This window comes from Carcharhinus amblyrhynchos, chromosome 4 (assembly GCF_965287045.1).
Source record: "Carcharhinus amblyrhynchos chromosome 4, sCarAmb.v2.hapA, whole genome shotgun sequence".
Lineage (NCBI taxonomy): Eukaryota > Metazoa > Chordata > Chondrichthyes > Carcharhiniformes > Carcharhinidae > Carcharhinus > Carcharhinus amblyrhynchos.
In genome coordinates this window covers 71,957,046-71,979,356 of record NC_137327.1, presented here as the reverse complement: position 1 = coordinate 71,979,356, position 22,311 = coordinate 71,957,046, and the positions used below count along the sequence as shown (strand labels likewise).

Sequence of the window (22,311 nt, the reverse complement as noted above, 5' to 3'; positions counted from 1 at the left end):
AAAGCTGGAGCAGGGATCGATGGTGGCCTAATGGTTAATGTCACTGGGCAAGTAATCCTGAGTTTCAGACTGCATTCTGCAGGCACGGTCAAATCCTGACATGGTAGCTGTTGGAATTTAATTTTGATCAATGGATCTGGAAAAAAGTTAGTCTCAGTAAGAGTAACCATGGCAACTATCATCAGTAACAGCCCATTGGTTCACTAATGTCCTGTAGGGAAGGAAATCTGCCATCCTTACCCAGTCTGGCTTACATGTGACTCCAGGCCCACCACAATGTGGATGACTCTTCGCTGCCCTCTGAAATGTCAACGAGCAGAGAGATCTCAGGGTACACGTGCATAGCTCCCTGAATAAGGTTGTTAAGAAGGCGTACGGTGTGTTAGCTTTTATTGGTAGAGGGATTGAATTTCGGAGCCGTGAGATCATGTTGCAGCTGTACAAAACTCTGGTGCGGCTGCACTTGGAGTATTGTGTACAGTTCTGGTCGCCGCATTATAAGAAAGATGTGGAGGCATTGGAAAGGGTGCAGAGGAGGTTTACCAGGATGTTGCCTGGTATGGTGGGAAGGTCTAATGAGGAAAGGCTGAGGGACTTGAGGTTATTTTCGTTAGAGAGAAGAAGGTTAAGAGGTGACCTAATTGAGGCATACAAGATGACCAGAGGGTTAGATAGGGTGGACAGTGAGAGCCTTTTTCCACAGATGGTGATGGCTAACATGAGGGGACATAGCTTTAAATTGAGGGGTGGTATTTATAGGATGGATGTCAGAGGTAGGTTCTTTACTCAGAGGGTAGTAAGGGCATGGAATGCCCTGCCTGCAGCAGTTGTGGACTCGCCAACTTTAAGGGCGTTCAAATGGTCATTGGATAGGCATATGGATAATATTGGACTAGTTTAGGTTAGAAGGTCATTAGATTGGTTCCACTGGTCGGCGCAATATCGAGGGCCGAAGGGCCTGTACTGCGCTGTAATGTTCTATGGTTTATGAAATGGTCTTGCAAGCCACTCAGTTCAAGGGCAGTTAGAGTTGGGCAACAAATTCTAGCCTTGCCAGTGATACCCACACTCCATGAAACAATAAAGAAAAACATAAACAGATAGAAGGTCGGCCAGTCATATAAGAACTATTCTGATGATATGCTGATCGAAGTCCACCCCCTATTCACTTTAGAAACCAGCTTGTGTCATTTGTGTATCTTCGAAATGATAACTATTTTCAGATGTATTTTACAACTTTGTGTTGAACACACTCAATGGGCCAAAGGGCCTTTTCTGCACTGTGTAATCTATGACAATATTGCATTACCTTCTGCTGGAGGGATATACAACTCAGTCCAGTTGCTCTGTCGACATGCACAGCTTTCAGGCATCATTAATGCCTTCACTCGGAAAGTGATGCCTCGGTTAAGAAACACCTTATCTTCACGGGTCAGATATGGATTTATTTTTCTTTGCTAAATAAACAACATATAAACAAATCTCTGCATTACAACATCAGACCAATTCAGTTCAAATCTACTGGTAACACATAGAGAAGCTGCACAAAAACTTGGTCAGAACAGACCTGGAGTACTGGATCAGGTTTTAGCCAGGACACACCTGGAGTACTGGATCCCATTTTGGCCAGGACACACCCGAATAAACTGAGTCAAGTTCTAGCTAAACCACACCAGGAATATTGTATCTATTTCTGGTCAGACCATAATAGGAGTACTGGATCCAGACCATACCTGGAGTACTAATCCAGTTCTGGTCAGACCACACCTGGATTACTGGCTCCACAGCTGACAAGCTTGTATTGGATCCACATCTAGTTGTCACTATATAATCTCCCAGACTATAACTAAAAATTTAATCAGATTTTCTTGATGTCTGCTAATGCTATCCTTCTAGAATCAAAACCTCAGCAGGTCTGGCAGCACCTGTGGAGAGAGAAACAGATTTGAAATTGAGTAGAATGTCTCTTCTTCAGATCAGTTCAGTGAAAGAGTTCTACCTTCAGAATCAGCAGTGTTTTGCTTTTAGTTTAATGCTATCCTGTCATTTATCTTTGTCTAACAGTAACAGTGATAGTCAGTTTGTTAAATGGGGAAGAGTAATCCCAGTTCAGATGCAGTGACTACTGAACTGTTAATTTATACCATATTTAAAGCAATGTTCAATTTAGACAATTACCCTAATTAGTCAAGATAAAACTGTACATTACCCTCTTTAGGGAGCAGGTCATTGCTTAGGAATGGTCTGGATCTGTAATCAACAAATTCACTTAATGGAATAGTAACAATTGGGAAACTGTTATAACAAATTAGGGAACTTTTATTGGTCTATAGAAAAATTATCAAAACTCAAATTATTGATAAGGGACAAATCTCATTCAAATCCATGAGGTGCTGAATCATCACAGAGCTGAAACCCTTACTCTGCTTTTCATAAATACTGCCGAATTTGCTAAATACTTCCAGCATTTTCTCTTTTTATTTCCTGTATGGAACTGTATTATTTAATTTGTATGGATTGGCACACAGTAGAGGTACAAAACAGAGTAAGAGGTGATGTTGAGAAAGAGACTTAAGATTGCAAAGTCTGCAGCCTGCATGCTGAGCTCAGAATTGAAAGACTTGTGCGAGACTTAGTCATAACTCTGACTGTTAGATCTATATTTCATTAAATTTGTGTATATAAATCTGTGGTGTCTGGCATTCGATGTTATGGATTCCATTCATTTGGGGAGTAAGTTGTAAGTAAGAATGTTCACTCAATTACCCAACCACCAACACTAACTTTACAGGCAGCTGGAGAAGAGCAAAAAGTCCACTAAGTGAGGAAGTGAGATGGGAGAGTTGAGGGAATCAAATTGAGAAACCAGGATGAATCAGCCTTGAAAACAGGATGTCTGATAAGATTGCTCACAAAGGCACAGGACTTACTAAAAGACAACTATTTTAATACAGTTGTACAGGGCATTGGTGAGTGTATAGTTTTGGTCTCATTTAAGAAAGGGTTTTAATCCAAATAATCTTTCATGAGATGTGGGTGTCTCTGGCTGGGCCAGTATTTATTGCCCACCCCTGACTGCCCTTAAACTGAAAGGCTCACTTGGCCATTTTCGAGGGCATTCAGAGTCAACCACGTTGCTGGGGGTCTGGATTCTCAGGTAGGCCAGAGCGGGTAAGGACAACAGATTTCCTTCTCTAAAGGACATTAGGAAAACAGATAGTTTTTTTTAAAGACAATTGACAACGGTTTCATGGTCATCATTACTCTTAATTCCAGGTTTTTACTGAATTCAAATTTCACCATCTATCATGGTGGCATTCGAACCCAGGTGCCCAGAGCATTACTCTTAAGTCTCTGGATTACAAATCCAGTGGCAATACCACCACCATAACCCCATCTCTAAATGTGTTAGAAGCAGTTCAGAGGAGGTTCATTTGACTGATTCCTGGGATGGGGCAACTGGGGAGATATTGGTTATTTTACAACAAGAGATTGGGCAGGTTAGGTCTGCGTTCATTGCAGTCAAGAAGTTTGAAAGGTGATCTTATTCAAAGACAAAATATACTGAAGGGACGCATGGGCTTCTATTTGGGATAAAATAAAAGATACAGTTTAAAAAGGAATCTCTCATTTATGACGGAAATGAGAAGAAAAAATATTCTTTCAGAGAGTTGTGAATCTTTGGAACGTTATTACCCGAGCATCGTGGAGGTAAGGACATTGAATATTTTAAAAACAGAGCTCAATAGATTAATCAGGGGTAGGCAGAATGTGGTGCTGAGCTTACAATCAGATCAGCCATGATCTTACTGAGAGGCAGAGTAGTCTCGGGGAGCAGAATGGCCTGCTGTTGCTCCGAATTTGTATGTTCTATGTTCATAACTGAGACAATTAGCTTGAATACGACAACATCAGTGGGCACAGATCTACTGTTGTGAAAGGGAAGTTTAAAGAGTGTGATCAGAAGAATGTATCCTCAAAGAAGGGTCTGCTTGGACTCGCAACGTTAACTCTGTTTCTCTCTCCACATGTGGTGCCAGACCTGCTGAGTTTCTGTTTTTATTTCAGATCTCCAGCATCAAGAGTATTTTGCTTTGACACAGAAGAATTTCTTTATTCAGAGTGTGGTCTGGATGCCAGGTTGAGATCAAAACATTGTGTTCCTTTAGAAACAGCAAGGTGACATTCTACTGAGATGTCATTTAATGGACTGAGAGGAGCTTTATCACCCAAATCCAGCAAGTGGATATCCAATTGAAATAATATTCACTAAACACCTTGAAAAAAGCAGACATCTAGAGTGTAGAAAGTTACGGAATCCGGTTCTGGAGAAGGATGGAATGGGTCAGTTAGAGAGAACATCAGAACAGTGAAGAAGTTCTGAGATGGTGATGAGGAAAGATTGTTAGTAAATATCATCAAGGCAACAGGGTTGGTTTGGCCACATCCTAAAGCATGAGGAATTTGCTGAAGGAGGTGACTGAAGGAAGGTGAAGAGAGATGTACATCGAGTGAGAGAAAAAGAATGATGATGTTACACAAGTTGAAACTGAAAATGGGAGACTCGTACCAGCGATCAAATTGGAAGGTGCGAGATTGAGAGGAGAAATGAAGAGAGAACCTGCCCTTAGGTAGAACAGTGTTGCTGCTATACACCGCACACCTGGAAAAGATGACAATAAACATTTCAACATACCTCCCAATCAGCATCGTCATACTTAAATGAGCTTTCAAATTTGAAGGAATGGTTGGTGAAATTTTCGAGATCACTTGGTACATCCCAAGACCAAATGGAATAACTGAAATTGATCTCCTTCACAGTCAAGTTAATTGGAGATGGGAGAGTCACTGCAATGCAATCACAATCAGCACTAAGTATTCCCTCTTTTCACCCAACACTAGACACAAAATTAACAGTTAGAAGAACACAGCAGAGTTGAATGATTGCTGAGCTGCCTTTGGCAGTGGTATCCATGGTGCCTGAGCTCTGGCCTGGTGAGACAGCAGGAGAGGCAGATTCAAAGATGTCAGTGGTAACACACATGCATCCAAAGCACAAAATAAAAGCTGCCCACACGCCAGTGCTACACTGAGGGAGTGCTGCACTACTGACAGAACATTAAAAACCCAGGGGCCATTCTGCTCTCTCAGGTAATGGATTATTTGCAATATCTGTGTTAATTTGAGAACAAGAAGTGTCTGGTGGCCTCGCCAATATTTATCCCTCAATCAAAATCATGGTTAAAAAGAGATTATGAACTGGACAACCACATGTACAGGAGCTGGAACAGCTCCCGCTTTGGGTTTCAGAGTCTAGCTGGTGTAAGAGCACTGCACCGAGGAGCTGAGGTAACCCATAGACAGCATGTTTCTGGACGTGGTCACCCCATAGCCAAAGGATGTGCAGGCAGAGAGAAGATAAGCAACCTCCAGGCAGTCAAGAAGGATCGGGAAGGTGATGCAGGAGTCCTGTGAGTTCATTGCACTCTCTGACCAGTGTTCCATCCGGAATGGATGAGGGTTATAGCACTTCTAAGGAGAGAAGCCAGAAGTAAGCCAACTGTACCAGTTTTACAGGGCTGGAGAAGTGGGAAGATTGGGAAAGCAATGATGAATCAACATTTAAGGAAACAGTAAATTCTTGGATGCTGCACTGCCTCCCTGGGGCTGGGGTCAAGGATATCAATGAGCAGCTAAAGGGCACTCTGAGTGGGAAAGGTGAACAGAGGGCTTGGACCACCTAAAAACAACGATGTAGGTAGAAAGAGGGATGGGGTCCTCCTGGCAGATTTCAGGAACATAGAAAGCAAGGAGATCACCTGATTACATCTAGCACCACTTGCTAGTTGGTGCAGGATATAGAAGGAAGGAGCAAATGACCAGGTGGCTGGAAAGATGGGATGGGGGGAAGGTGTTAGATTCCTGGGACATCGGGACAGGCTCTGGGGGAGATGGGGCCAGCACAGCTGGAAGGGTTGCATGTGAACAGAGCAGGATCCCAGGAGTGGGGTTTTAGCAGGGGCTTGGGATCGAGGATGCAGCATTTGAAAGTTTGAACAAGGTTTATAAAGGCGACAGATATCAACAAAAATAAGGTATTGGCTGGAGTCAGAGTAAGAGGAAATGTAATGAAATCTACATAAGGCACGACTGGAATCTTGGGTTTTACAAACAGAAGCAAAATGTACAAATACAAGGTGATTATGATGTTTTTTTAATAAAACTTTGGTTCATTCTCAACTTGAGAATTGTGCCAATCATGAGCATCACACTAAGGAAGGGTGTGAAGACTTTTCAGAGAGTGCTGAAAAATATCCACTTCGGTGGTTCACAGTTACCTGGATAGATTGAAGAAACTCCACAGAGGAGTGAAGGTTCAGAAAGGGTTTGACAGTAATGTTCCAAATCATGATGGATCTAAACAAAGTAGACAGTGCCTGGTGGAAGGGTCAAAACCTAAAGGACGACAGTGTAAGATGTCTGGCAAAATAACTAATGGCGACATGAGAATAAACATTTTGTGTGAGAGGTCAGGATCTGGAATCACACTGGCTGAGAGTGTAGCAGAGGAAGGTCGTTTAAATAAGAGTTGGATAAGCAGCTAAAAATCAAAAGGGAAAGGTGGGAATGGGACTAGCTGAATTGCTCTTGCAAGAAGTTGGTATGGATATGATGGTCTGAATGGCCTCCTGCTATATTGTGACCATTCTGTTTGGTCATTATTTGTGGGACTTTGCTGAGTATAAAATGGTTGCTGTGGCTCCCTGCATTACAAATCAATAGGCAACACTGGAGGGGAGAAGGGCAGTGTGGGTGGTGCCTGAATTCCTGAAAAATGGTGTACAAGTGTAATTCTTCTTCACTGTGTGCACAAACACAGATAACAGCAACATTATTCATCCTGTATATAATTTACTTCCTCAACAATGTTCACAGGTCAAATGCATCTGAGGTCCCTGTCTGCTTCAGGAAGACAACCATCATCTATGCACCAAAGGAAAACCACACAGCCTGCCTTAATGACTACCATCTGATAGCTCTGACATCCATCATTATGAAGTATGTTGAAAGGTTAGTCTTGTCACGCATCAACTCTGGTCTCCCAGATTACTTGCACCCAGTATAGCTCACCTATCACCACATCAGGTCCACAGCAGATGCCATCTGCCTGGCCCTGCACAGATAGAAATACTTGTGGGAATAGGTTATGGGCCCCGTTAACATGATTGCACTGTTGGACAGAGTACACAAGAAGAAACAATTGTGACATGTAAGGAAGGTACCACAATAAACATGACTGACTTTAATCTACATGTAGATTGAGTGAACCAAATAGGTAAAGCTAGCCTGGAAAATAAGTCCATTGTGTGTATTCAGGACAATTTCTTAGAGCAGTATGTCTTTCGAGTCAACCAGAGAGCAGGCTATTCTAGACCTGGTAATATGCAGTAAGACTGGAATAATCAATAAACTCATAATAAAGGAGCATTTATATGACAGCAATCAAAACACATTTTTCACGTTCAGTTTGATGGAGTGAAGGGTAGGTTTAAGGCTTGTCTAAATCTAAATGAAGGTAATTGTGAGGGTATGAAGGCAGAGCTAGCAAAAGTGAAATGGGAAACTAGGCTAAAAAGTAGTCCAGTTGATGTGCAGGGGTAGACTTTTAAGCTGAAATTAATTAATTCTCAGCCAAGATTTATCCTCGTGAGAAAGAAAGGCTTTGAGAAAAATGCTTCATCCATGGCTAAATAAGGAGGTTAAGGGAGGGTTTCAAATGAAAGGAACACTGTGCAAAGTTGAGTGGGAGATCAGAAAATTGGTCAGATTTTAAGAACCAGCAAAAAATGATTAAAGAAAACAGGGAGAAAATAAAGTATGAGAGAAAGATGGCCAGTGATTTAAAATCGGACAGCAAGAGTTTCTACAAGTTTTTAAACAGGAAAACTGCAAGCAAAGCTAGTGTTGGTCCTTTAGAGAGTGCATCTGGGAAGTGTAGATAATGGAAACCAACAAAATGATGGAGGTCTTGAACAGGTATTTTGTGTCTGAACATCAGAATTTTTCCCAAAAATATCTGAAAATCAGGAGGGCAGAGGGAGGAAAAAACTTAAAACAATCATAGTGACCAGGGAAAATGTGCTGGAAAAACAATTAGCCCAAAGCTGCCACATCCCCAAGACAAGACAGCCTGCATTCATGGGTTTTAAAAGACATAACTGCAGAGAAAGTTATTGATTATAATCTTCCAAAACTTTTAAAATCTGGAACAGTCCCAGTGGATTCAAAAATAGCAAATAAAACATTTTTATTCAAGAAAGGAGAGAGGCAGAAAGCAGTTAGACTAATGTCTGTCATGCAAACATACATTAAAAATTTTAAGAATAACATATCTCTTTTTTAAGACTGAGGTGACAATTTTTTTCTCCCTCAGAGGGTTATTAGTTTGTGGAGTTTTTTTTCCCAGAGAGCAGAGGAGGCTGACTCATTGGACTTATTCAAGGCTGAGTTAGATAGATTTTTGATCAAAAGGGGCGTCAGTCAAAGGTTACTTTGGCGAGTGAGAGGAGACAGGAAAGTTGAGTCGAGACCGCATCTAGATCAGCCATAATCTTGTCGAATAGCACAGCAGGCTCGAAGGGCCAAATGTCCTATACAAGCTCCTAAATCCAGCATTCCAATTCACTCTCACCACTGCTGGTGCACAACAGTAGGAGCATATTCTATATGCAAGTCACTCAACAAGCCTCCTTCAACAACACCTTCCATATCTGTGACCTCTACCACATAGAAAGTCAAGGGCAACAGATGCATGGGAACCACTTTTTGGTTCCCCTCCAAACCACACACCATCCTTTGCCACGACTGTTTCAAAATCCTGAAACATCCACCCTAAAAGCACAGTGGGTATACCTGCACCAGATATACTGCAACGATTCAAAAAGGTGGCTTAACACCACCTTCTCAAGGGAAATTAGTAATGGGCAACAAATTGCTTACGAAAAGACAGAGGATCATAGAATCCCTACAGTGCAGAAGGAGGCCATTTGGTCCATTGAGTCTGCACCAACTACGATCCCACCCAGGCCCTATCCCTGTAACCCCACATATTTACCCTGCTAACCCCCTGACACTAAGGGGAAATTTAACATGGCTATTCAACCTGACCCGCACATCTTTGGACTGTGGGAAGAAACCCATGCAGACACGGGGAGAATGTGCAAAGTCCACACAATGACCCCAGCCAGGAATCGAACCCAGGTCTCTGGTGCTTTGAGGCAGCAGTGCTAACCACTGTGCCGTCCTATGTAATAGACTTTCTGTAATAACCAATAGGTTGAAGCCTCTTGTGAGGCCTGCTCATTTTTAAAGAAGGTTTCTTGAAGCCTCTGCTAATGGAAAGGGTTATTGAGTTGCCAGATCTGAATGAATGTATTTCATTACATGACCTCCCACACTCAGGCACCCCTTCCCCATTTGTCTTTGCAAAGTAGTGTCTCCCTATTCCAAACAGATAGTTGACCGATCTGTCATTACGCATCAGATGATTCATGACTGTCAGTCAAACCACCTTCTTTCACCATCTCAAATATATTTTACTGCCCTTCTAATCAGTCTCCTGATAATTACGTAGGAAGTTATTCTTTATCCATGGACTTACCAGAAAGTTATGCTGCAGTTGTCAATCATAAAGGATAGAGAGATATAGGGGTGTGGGAACAAGCACACGGTCAATCCTTCTCACTCAGACTATGTTCATTTCAAAAACAATATAAAAATGGAGGACTCTAGTTTTGGAGGACTGCAACCCATTCCCTCCTGGAGTGAGTGATCAGAAAAATGTTTGACAGCCTGCAATTCAGGGACGCAGGGGCCCCTGGGTTTGGGGTACAGCCCACGGGATATCTTGTTGACCGTTGCCCCGCTGATTTCTGGCCAAGTTTTTTTTTTATTACCATTATGACTGAACTGACACTGAAGCAAGGGTAAGTGAAGTGAGGTGTGTGCTGATTGCACACAACATTGACTGTGAAAGCACTCTGCATCCAAAGTGTCAATATTTATTTTGTTTTTATCGTTTGAAGTTGATGATAGTTCTATTAATATATAAATGATTAAGCATTTTCTATAACTTGTTATGAACTATTCAGGATGTATTAGATGTATTTAATCTTATTCATGGCGTCATGGGAAGTGAACAAGCCTGATTTCAATCTTGCAGCCCACTGAGATGAAGGAGGGGGCCACCCATGTGGTCCACTCACTGGCCTAAATTGCCCATCACTGGACTAAAAGCTTGATGAAACCTAAAGCAAGGTAAGAATGTGTGAAGTGGCTAAATGAGCTGTTAGGAGTTGCATATGATACACGCTGTTGAGGGAGAAATTTTCCATATTTGGTTCAGTGTGGGACTGAGAAAGAAAAGAACCCTCAAATACCCTTTTCATTTCCACATCTGTGTTTGAATTTTTCCCATAATAATCACCTACAATAACTTCCATTGAATTAGCCTCTGCAATAACAATAACTTATGTTTATCTAACACCTTTAACATAATACAACATGCCAAGGCGTTCATTGGAGCATTTTGAAACAAGATATGACACTGATCCACTTAAGAAGTTATTAGTTCAAGGATCTAACAACTTGGTCAAAAACATAGATTTTAAGAATGGTATTAAAGGAGGAAGGAAAAGTGAAGGCAATGGAGTACAGCAACTAACATTGGGGATTCTTCCTGTTGGGGAACACTTCAGCGGTCACAGGCATTCAGCCTCTGATCTTCGGATAAGCATTCTCCAAGGCAGCCTTCATGACACACGACAATGCAGAGTCGCTGAGCAGAAACTGATGGCCAAGTTCCGCACACATGAGGACGGCCTTAACCGGGATCTTGGGTTCATGTCACACTATCTGTAATCCTCACGATTTGCCTGGGCTTGCAAAATCTCATTAACTGTCCTGGCTGGAAACAATATATATCTCTTTAACCTGTGCTTAACCCTTTCTCCACTCATATTGTCTGTACCTTTAAGACTTGATTACCTGTAAACACTCCCATTCCAACCATTATTTTGTAAATTGAGTTTGTGTCTTTATATGCCCTGTTGTGAACAGAACTCCCACTTACCTGACAAAGGAGCAGCGTTCAGAAAGCTAGTGGCTTTTGCTACCAAATAAACCCGTTGGACTTTAACCTGGTGTTATCAGACTTATCACTGTGTTTACCCCAGTCATCTCCACATCATGATCCTAAATAGACCAGAATTAGATAAGTCCAGATACCTTGGCAAGTTGTGGAACAGGAAGAGATTATAGAAGCAGAAGAGGTGAAGCCAATGAAGGATTTGAAAATAATTAAGGACAGGAATTTTAAAATGAGCTGAAGATGCTTATTCCAGTTAATACTGAATCCAGAGAGTTATCAAATGTAGGTTGATATTGCATTCATTTATGGGAAAGTCATGTCTGTGCAGAGTCAGCTATAATTCTTTGTCATAGCTTTGACAAAGGGCCGTCTCGACTCGAAACATCAGCTCTTATCTCTCCTTACAGATGCTGCCAGGTTAGGTTTTCCAGCGTTTTCTCTTTTGGTATTCCCCCCCACCAAGTGTGACACCGTATTGGCTCAATCATTGTTAAATACTTTTAAGTCCAAAGATGTGGAGGTTAGGTGGATTGGCCATGGGAAATTTCTAAGTTTGCTAAGATGTGTAAGTTAGATGGATTAGCCACGGGAAATGTGTGGGGTTAAGGGGATAGGGCAGAGAAGACAGCCTGTAAGATACTCGGTATTAGTAAAAGAGTCAGTGCAGATACAATGAGCCGAATAGCCTCTTCTGCACCATAGGGATTCGATAATTCTATGATTCTAACATGGGGAGTCAGATGCAGGGGGACACATTCAGCTTTGCTTTTGCCATCTGACTTCCCAAAACGTAACTGAGTAGGGCCAGTAGCTCGCATTTACAGAGCGGATTCATATAAACTGACATTTCCTTGGAACATAAATGTGATTCACTTTTAGAGCCTGGGCTTGTTCACAGTCTAGAATACAGAGGGCAGGCGAGAACATGTTGACAGTGGTTAGCTGCATGCTTTTGGGCTTATATATATGAAGGGAGTTCGACCCAGGAGTTAGCTGCGACCAAAGACCATAAGAAATAGGGATAGAAGTTGGCCATTTGACACTGTGTGCCAGCTTGCTCACTCTACAAGATCATGCTGACCTTCAACCACAACTTCACTTTCCCATATTCCTCGATTCTCTTCACCTCCAAAATTCTATCAACGTCTGTCTTGCATTCGCAGCTTTCTGGGGTAGAGAATGCCAAAGATTCACAGATCTGAATGAAGACATTGCTCCTCATCTCAGTCCTAAACAGTTGACTGCTTCCCCTGATGAGTGTGCACCAGGCAAGGAAAACAGCCTTTCGCCATCTACCGTGCCAATCCCTCTTGGAATCTTATATGCTTCAGTAATACAAGCAAGTACCAAAAAGACCACGGCTGGAATTTTCCGACTTTGCTTGCATCTTCCGGTCCTGCTGCAGTGAGCAAAAGATTTGGCTGAGTGCCAAGTTATTTGTTCTTGCTTTTGGGGTTGCCTACATATTCCTGAGATTGTGCTCAGGAGTCTGTACCCTTTATCACTCTGATTCTGTTAGACTGGATTATTTGAAATAGATTAAAGGATGGGTACTGTCTTTTTTCCCTGTGACATCAGCCTAGGAGAACTTTGAACCTGAACAAAATCAGAGAAGTACCGGGGTGCACGACACACAAAGACAGAGTCGAGAATCCTTCTGAGGTGCCAGCCGCAGCTCTTTTTTGCCATACTGGTGCCCCAAAGTCAGACACTCGTTGGTTGAAGTCCAATTCCAGACACTTGGGTACAAAGATCATGGCTGACATGCAGGACTGAGGGTGCTGCATGGCTACCATCAAATTGAGACATTGGGTAGGATTTTACAGCCTCGCTGGTGGAAAAATGGTCCCGTCTGAATTAATGGACCTTTCCAATGGTCCGCCCCTCGCCCCTTCTTATTCCTCCACTGGGCGGGGCGGTAAAATTCCGGCGATTGTCTGAGAGACAGATCCCATGGCACGTTTCAAAAGACGGAGACACCATTTCCCATCTCAGTAACAGATTATCCAGTCACTACCAGATCGCCACATTACAACAGCGATTACACTCCACAAGATTATAAAAGGGCTGCTACGAACGGTGTTGTATAAACACATATTTTCCTTTTTATTTGCCACGTGGATGGATGCACAATGTTATCTCGTTGTGGTCAGGGGGTGGGGGGGGGGGGTACATGGCATTTAGGGGCGCTATAAAAATGCAAATTGTAACTGTTAAGACATCTGTCCCCAGAATCTATGAAGCGCCTGCGGAGTTGGCCATGAGTCGACAGCAGTCTGGATCAATAATTAATAGCAGCTACACAGTTTGACAGGGGGGGGGGTGGGGGGTGCTCCCACCTGGTCCTGTTAAAGCTGCGGACTCCCAAAAACAGAAGCTCGTGATTGTAAAGCCAAGTTTAAAAAAAAGGGAGTTTAATATACATTTTGAAAGTTCAAGCGGTTTGAGGAGAGCCCACTTACCTGACCAGGTACAGCAACTATTGCTCCCGGTCCGGGCCATCAGTAAGCAGGACAGTGAGAGTAGTAAGAGTCGGGATAGTGGAGCTGGCATCGCGCCACCTTGGTCACCAGCGGGCAGCCAGGACTCTCCTTAGACGGGCTTTGTGGAGCAATCTTTCCCTCGATGGATAGACAGGGTGGCACGATATGGCTGTCCCAAACTCACTCCCTGATCACTCTCAGCCTTCGCACTGGAAGCGGAAGAAATGTTTCCAAACATTAAGTCACGGAGCAACGTCACCCTGGCTGTGGGAGGTTTTGTTACAATCTCAACTGCTCGGAGATATTCCTTACTAATTGCTCTCTTGTCACGCTCCAGCACCCCGATTGTTTCAACGCGACAGTGCAAAACAAAAATACACACACAAGTTAATCTGCTTTTTATTAAAGAAGATTCGTTTTAAAACCAGGGCAAAAAAATTTTTGCCTGAAATGGTCTTGTACAGCTTAAAACGTAACTCCAGTATGACTCATTTTTACTGACATTTGACAATTTTGAACGGGTTTTTCCTTGTGTAGCCCACACAATATAATGAAGTCAAATTTGACAACGTACCTCCACAGGGTGGTATCCAGCATCTCCGAAAGATGGTTCACAGAATGCCGGGATGAAAAAGTGATCATGAAATGTGAAAAATTGAAATATGTATCCAAATATATTAAAGGAAGTTAAAACCTGGCTTCCCCCCCCCCCAGGCAATGCAGTCATACCTGCTGTGCGTCTTTTTTTAAAAAAAGGGCTTCCTTTTTCAGACTTTGCAATGCCTAGGCTGACATGTATTGCCCGTGACTACGAAGTTGTTTTGATACAAAGGAAGCCATCCAGGAATTGTTAATAGCCAAAAGTGCGGGATTGGAGTACATATCTGCCGGTTTATAAGGACAACGCGTTTCGTTCTCTTAAGAACACATATTAACGTGTTTTTTGTAATGTTGCAACAGCTCCGTGGTCCAGCTCTTGCCTTCCAAATTTAATAAAAAATAAATCCATTCAAGTTCTCAAACTGCTACAGATTCTGGATTGCTAGTCCAGTGACATAGCCATTACAACGCTCTATAGCCACCCCACTCCACCCAGATAACAAATGTCTGCCACCTCCGCTGGCTGATAAAGGGAGATAATAGTGTTTGACACTCCTGTTTGCATTCGGAGGACCCGCAGTAACAACTTGGAACTGCTACGAGAAGCCAAACGGAGGGGATGATCAAAAAAAAACGAGCAATTTCAATGGAACTGGCCTGACCCAGCCTCCACAAAGCCCATAACGGCATGTAAAACTAAATCTTTCCTTTGTAACTTCAGTGAGATCAAACGTGGCTTTAGACTAGAATCCCTACAGTGTAAAAGGAGGCTATTCGGTTCATCGAGCCTGCACAAAAAAAACTTACCCAGGCCCTATCCCCGTAACTCCATATACTTACCCTGCTAATGCCCGAACACAAACTGGGAGGAAACCAGAGCATCCGGAGGAAACCCACATGGGGCAGTCTGGTAGCACAGTAGTTAGCTCTGCTGCTTCACAGCTCCAGGGACCTGGGTTTGATTCCCAGCTCGGGTCACTGCCTGTGTGGAGTTTGCACATTCTCCCCGTGTCTTCGTGGGTTTCCTCTGGGTGCTCTGGTTTCCTCCCACAGTCCACAGTGTGGGTTAGGTTGATTGGCCATGCTAAAATTGCCCCTTAGATGCTTAGGTCAGAGGGATTAGTTGGTAAAATATGTAGGGATGTGGGGGTAGAGCCTGGGTGGGATTGTGGTCAGTGCAGACTCGATGGGCCGAAGGGCCTCTTTCTGCGCTGTAGGGTTCTATGATTCTATATCAGATATGAGGAGAATGTGCAAACTCCATGCAATCACCTGAGGCTGGAATTTAACCTGGATGCCTGGTACTATGAGTTCATAATGTGGAGGCACTGGCATTGGACAGGGGTAAGCACAGTAAGAAGTCTCACAACACCAGGTTAAAGTCCAACAGGTTTATTTGGTAGCATAAGCTTTTGGAATGTCACTCCTTTTTCAGCTGAGTGAGGAGTTGTGTTCACAAACAAGGCATATATAGATACAAACTCAATTTACAAGATAATGGTTGGAATGCGAGTCTCTACAGATAATCAAGCCTTAAAGGTACAGACAATGTGAGTGGAGAATGGGTTAAGCACAGGCTAAAGAGGTGTGTATTGCCTCTAGCCAGGACAGTTAGTGAGATTTTGTAAACCCAAGTTGTGGGAGTTACGGATAGTGTGACATGAACCCAAGATCCCGGTTGAGGCCATCCTCGTGTGCAGAACTTGGCCATCAGCTTTCGCTCAACGATCCTGCATTGTCGTGTGTCGTGAAGGCTACCTTGGAGAACACTTACCCGAAGATCTGAGGCTGAATGTCCGTGACCGCTGAAGTGCTCCCCAACAAGAAGGGTGATTGTCGAGCGATGTTCATTCATCCATTGTTGTAGCGTCTGCATGGTCTCCCCAATGTACCATACCCCAGTACATCCTTTTCTGCAGCGTATCAGGTGGACAATGTTGGCCGAGTCGCAAGAGTGTACCTGGTGGATATTGTTCTCATGTGAGGTGATGGCGTCCGTGTCGATGATCTGCCACTTTTGCAGAGGTTGCTGTGGCAGGGTTGTGTCGTGTCATGATCACCGTTCCCCTGAAGGCTGGGTAGTTTGCTGTCTAACTATTGCATTCCCATTTTTTTTACTCCTCCTGTGCAGCAGTCAACCACAGTACCATGAATTGGACAGTTGCTGTTTTCCTCTGAGAGTCATATTGTGGAGATGCTGGCGTTAGACTGGGGTATGTACCATGTACCTGGTGGATTCCCCACGATGATGGCATTGCTGCAAATGCCTTTGTGCTCAACGCCGACAACTGCCAGTTTCCAGATGCAAATTTACAACTCATCCACTTCATCCTGGACCACGATGTCTTCACCTTCAACAACCAGTTCTTCATCCAGACACATGGAACAGCCAGAGGGACCAAATTCGCACCTCAATATGCCAACATCTTCATGCACAGGCTCGAACAAGACTTCTTCAACTGATGCTAGATACATTGATGACATTTTCTTCCTTTGGATTTATGGTGAACATTCACTGAAACAACTATATGATGACATCAACAAGTTCCATCCCACCATCAGACCCACCATGGACTCTTCTCCGGAATCAGTTGCATTCTTAGGCACACACATCTCCATTAAGGATGGTCACCTCAGCACCTCACTGTACCACAAGCTCACAGATAACCTCACGATGCTCCATTTCTCCAGCTTCCACCCTAAACACCTTAAACAAGTCATCCCCCACAGACAAGCCCTCTGTATACATAGGATCTGCTCAGATGAGGAGGATTGCAACAGACACCTCCAGTCGCTGAAAGATGCCCTCATAAGAACAGAATATGGCGCTTGACTCATTGATTGACAGTTCCGACGTGCCACAGCGAGAAACTGCACTGGCATCCTCAGAAGACAAACAAGGGACATGGAGGACAGAGTACCCTTTGTCATCCAGTCCTTCCTCAAAGCGGAGAAGCTATGACATCTTCTCCAGAGTCTTCAACACGTCATTGATGAAGACGAACATTTTGCCAAGGCCATCCCCACACCCCTACTTGCCTTCAAACAACCGCACAACCTCAAACAGACCATTGTCCGCAGCAAACTACCCAGTCTTCAGGAGAATAGTGACCACAACACCACACAACCCTGCCACAGCAACCTATGCAAGGCATGCCAGCTCATCGACACGGATGCCATCATCTCACATGAGAACACATCCACGAGGTACGTGGCACATACTCTTGCAACTCGGCCAACATTGTCTACCTGATACACTGCAGGAAATGATGTCCCAAGGCATGGTAAGTTGGGGAGACCATGCAGACGCTACGACAATAGATGAATGAACATCGCTCAACAATTACCAGGCAAGACTGTTCTCTTCCTGTTGGCGAACACTTCAGCATTCACAGGCATTCGGCCTCTGATCTTCAGGTAAATGTTCTCCAAGGCAGCCTTCACAACATACAACAGCGCAGAGTCACTGAGCAGAAACTGATAACACAAGGACGGCCTCAACCAGGATCTTGGATTCATGTCACACTATTTGTAAACCCCATAACTTGCCTGGGCTTGCAACATCTCACTTACTGTCCTGTCTGAAGACAATACACATCTCTCTAACCTATGCTTAATGCTATCTCCACTCACATTGTCTGCACCTTTAAGACTTGATTAGCTGTAAAGACTCACATTCTAATCAGTATTCTGTAAACTGAGTGTGTGCCTTTCTATGCTCTGTTTGTGATCAGAACTCCCCACTGACCTGACAAAGGGGCAAAGCCCTGAAAGCCAGTGGTGTTTGCTACCAAATAAACCTATTGGACTTTCACCTGGTGTTGTGAGATATCTAACTGTATTTCCCCTGAGAGGACATTCCCCCAGCATCCAAAATGGTGCATCAGTTCTGCAGGGGTATGGCCACAGGGAATTCTTGCACTACCTGCCCAATCCTCTTACTCTGCTTGTTGGTTACTCATTCCCTTTCTTCCTGTCTTAGCCTGTGGTGTGACCATCTCTCCTAACATGCTATCCACAAACTCTCAGCTTCCTGGATACTCTACAGTGATCCCAGCCACCACTCCAGCTGTGAAACCCAGGCTTTCAGGGACTGCAGCTGGAGACAGTTCTTGAACATATGCTGCCCCCAGGCATTGGAAATGCTCCCAGTTTCCTATGTGAAGCACAAAGAGATCACCATAGCTTTGAGTTCTTCTGCCATGATTTATTCCTTTACATTAAACCTTTTATATCAATTAGTCTAGGCTCCCTCTTTCCTGATACTTGTTACTACAGAATATACAAACTATAAACCACAAAATGACGCTTGTAAACATTTATCTGACCTTACCCACTACTCTCGCTGGTAGCCTGCACTGCTGCAGCGGGGCAAGAAGATTCTCTGAAGATTTAAGAAGTTAGAAAGCAAAACAAAATCAAAAATGTCTTATTTCCCCTCTGCCCCAAATTCCCACTGTACTCCAAATTCCTGATACCCACACTCACTCTGGCTGCGTCACACTCAGCATATGTTCTCTCCCACTGCTCATGTGCAAACTCACTGATCTGAACATTTTTCTGGCCAGCTTCCTATTCCCTATCCTGCACAAACTTCGTCAAACATTTTTTCCAAAACTTCCCTTCCATGTTAAAAAGGAATCCACAGACTCTCCCGTAACACTGCAAGTACTTTCCAGTTCCACAATGAGGCATATTTGTTATTATTGTTTTACTTCATATGAAATCTGTTACTGTTGTTCAGGAACAATTTTGTCAAGGGATGGAAGTATGTTAGACATGCTTACACCTATGTCATGGTCAATATTCACCCTAGCTTAGTACTCTGTTTCCATTGCTGTATTTGCTGAAAATCCAGCTTCATATGAATAGAGTTTATTAAATGCACCAAAAGTGTCGATGCTGCAGAGGAATCAATGCTGTAGTCAGTGGCACCACAGACCAGCAATCTTGCTGGTGTGATGAGTGCACGCTTGCACTTTCCTGCAGGGCAGGTCACAGTAATGACAGTTAGGAGTGGGAGTCTGGCTTGCTTTATTTTATCCTTCCAACAGATGTTGGAGGAACTCTTATTGCCATTTGACACAGGATCTCAGCCCTGGGATCTGTAAGTCACTCTCGTTGTAATTCTTCAGTGGTGCTGTATAAATTTACAATATTACCAAATAGAATCGTACAGTAATCACAGAAGGAGGCCATTTAGCCTATCTTATCTGGGCTGGCTCTCAGCCAGAGAAAATCAACTGGTCCCACTCTTCTGCTTTCCCAATAGTCCTTCATTTAAAAAAAAATCCCTTCAGGTAATGATCTAATTCCCTTTTGGATGTTGTAATGAAATCTGTTTCCAAAACACTTTCAGACAGTGTATTCCAGAGGCTCAGCACCCACTGTGGAAAAGGCTTTTCCTCATATCATCATGTATCACAGTCCTCTAAAGTTCTTGATACTTCCACCAATCCAAACAATTTCTCTCTATCTATTTTGTCTCGATACCTCATGGCATTGAACACTTCTATCAAATCTGCTTTCAATTCTCTCTAAGGAGGGCAGCCCCAGTTTCTCCAATCTATCCATGCAACTGAAGTCCCTCATCCCTGGAACGTTGGTCCTTTAGAGGATGAGAAAGGGGAGCTAGTGGTAGGGGATGGGGATATGGCTAAGGTATTGAATAACTTTTTTGTTTCTGTCTTCACGGAGGAGGACGTGAATAATTTGCCGGGTGTTAGCGATGGAAAGGTGGTAGGACTGGAGGGTCTTAATGACATTACTGTTACTAGAGAGGTGGTGCTCGACAGACTGGAGGGGCTGATTGTGGACAAGTCCCCAGGACCGGATGGAATGCATCCGAGGGTTCTGAAAGAAATGGCGGAGGTTATAGTGGATGCCTTGGTGGTTATTTTCCAGACGTCGCTGGATTCCGGGAAAGTGCCGGAAGATTGGAAAACGGCTAATGTTACGCCGTTGTTTAAGAAGGGTGCCAGGCAAAAGGCGGGGAATTATAGGCCGGTTAGTTTAACGTCTGTGGTAGGTAAAATGTTGGAATCCGTCATTAAGGAGGAAATTGCGAGGCATCTTGAAGGGAATTGCTTGATAGGGCAGACGCAACACGGTTTCATTAAGGGAAGTCGTGTCTGACAAATTTACTGGAGTTCTATGAGGATGTGTCTAGGGCAGTGGATAGAGGAGAGCCGGTGGATGTGGTCTTTCTGGATTTTCAGAAGGCGTTTGACAAGGTACCTCACAAGAGGTTATTGCAGAAGGTCAGGGGACATGGAGTTGGGGGTAGGGTGTTAGCGTGGATAGAGGATTGGTTGTCAAATAGGAGGCAGAGAGTGGGGGTCAATGGGTGCTATTCGGATTGGCGGTTGGTGACTAGTGGGGTGCCCCAGGGGTTGGTGCTGGGGCCTCAGCTATTTACCATTTATATAGATGATCTGGAGGAGGGAACCGAGTGCAGGGTGTCGAAATTTGCTGATGACACCAAGATTGGGGGAAAGGCAAATTGTGCGGAGGGTGTGGAGAGTCTGCAGAAGGATCTAGATAGGCTGGGCGAATGGGCCAGGAAATGGCAAATGGAATTTAATGTTGGCAAGTGTGAGGTGGTCCACTTTGGTAGGACGAATGGTAGGAAGGACTATTACTTACGTGGCGAAAAACTGCAGCAGGCGACGGTGCAGAGGGACCTCGGGGTCCTTGTGCATGAGTCGCAAAAACCCAGCTTGCAGGTGCAGCAGGTGGTCAGGAAGGTGAATGGGATGCTGGCCTTCATAGCGAGGGGGATTGAATATAAAAGTAGGGAGGTCTTGCTGCAGCTGTATAGGGCATTGGTGAGGCCGCAGCTGGAGTACTGTGTGCAGTTTTGGGCGCCGCACCTGCGCAAGGATATTTTGGCCCTGGAGGGAGTGCAGAGGAGGTTTACTAGGCTGATACCGGAGTTGAGGGGATTGAGCTATGAGGAGAGGCTGAATAAACTAGGCTTGTACTCGTTAGAGTTTAGAAGAATGAGGGGAGATCTCATTGAGACGTATAAGATGATGAATGGGATGGATAGGATAGAGGTGGAGAGACTCTTCCCGCTCAAAAAAGACAGTAGGACTAGGGGGCACAGCCTCAAGATAAAGGGGAGGCGGTTTAGAACGGAGTTGAGGAGGAACTTCTTCACTCAAAGGGTGGTGAATCTCTGGAATTCTCTGCCCGTTGAAGTGGTGGAGGCTGCCTCGCTAAATATTTTTAAGAAGCAGGTTGATGGGTTCTTGATAAGAGAGGGGATTAAGGGTTATGGGGAGAGGGCGGGAAAGTGGAACTGAGCCACGACAGATCAGCCATGATCTTATTGAATGGCGGGGCAGGCTCGAAGGGCTAGATGGCCTACTCCTGTTCCTATTTCTTATGTTCTTATGTTCTTATGGAACCATTCTCATAAATCATCTTCGCAGCCCCTCTACAGTTTTCACATCCTTTATAAAGTGTGGCCTTCAGGTCTGGCACAATATTCCAGCTGAGGCCAAAATGGTATTTTGCAAAGGATCCTTGCTTTTGTAATTAATGCCTGATGAGTACAAAATTATGAGGGACATAGATGTGTAAATAGGAAGAAACTTTTCTCCTTAGTCAAGGGGTTAATAACTAGGGGACATAGATTTAAAGGAAGTGGCATGGAATTTGAGGAAAAACTTTTTCACCCAGAGAGTGGTGGGAACTTGGAACTCACTGCCTGAAGGGGTGGTAGAGGCAGGAACCGTCAACATTTAAGAAGCATTTAGATCTCCATTTGAAATGCCATAGCAGACACAGCTACAGACCAAGTGTTGGAAAATGGAATTAGAAAAAATAGGTGTTTGATGATCAGCGTAGACACAATGGGCTGAAGAGCCTCTTTTTGTGCTGTAAAATGCAATGACTTCAGGACTATGACTCTATACACACACACACACACACACACACACACACACACACACACACACACACACACACACACACACACACACACACACACCAGAGGATCCCATAGGCATTTTAATCACTTTCTCCACCTTTCCAGCCACATTCAACTATTTTGCACGTATAGCTCAGATCCTT

At 43.9% G+C, this 22,311-nt stretch overlaps 1 protein-coding gene across 2 annotated transcripts in view; it reads right to left on the bottom strand.

Annotated features, from left to right (window-relative positions):
• Positions 1-13,862, bottom strand: part of LOC145342111 (interleukin-13 receptor subunit alpha-1-like) — a 38,849-nt gene extending 24,987 nt beyond the window's left edge. The window contains exons 1-3 of one of the 2 annotated variants that reach the window (XM_080187333.1): positions 13,612-13,862; positions 4,697-4,848; positions 1,310-1,457 (exon numbers count right to left, since the gene is read on the bottom strand). In XM_080187333.1, the coding sequence (XP_080043459.1) occupies positions 1,310-1,457; positions 4,697-4,848; positions 13,612-13,702 (391 nt within the window). In that variant the 5' untranslated portion in view covers positions 13,703-13,862. The remainder of the gene's footprint in view (positions 1-1,309; positions 1,458-4,696; positions 4,849-13,611) is intronic. The other variant, XM_080187334.1, reaches the window with a different exon arrangement.
• Positions 13,863-22,311: the final 8,449 nt, after the last annotated feature.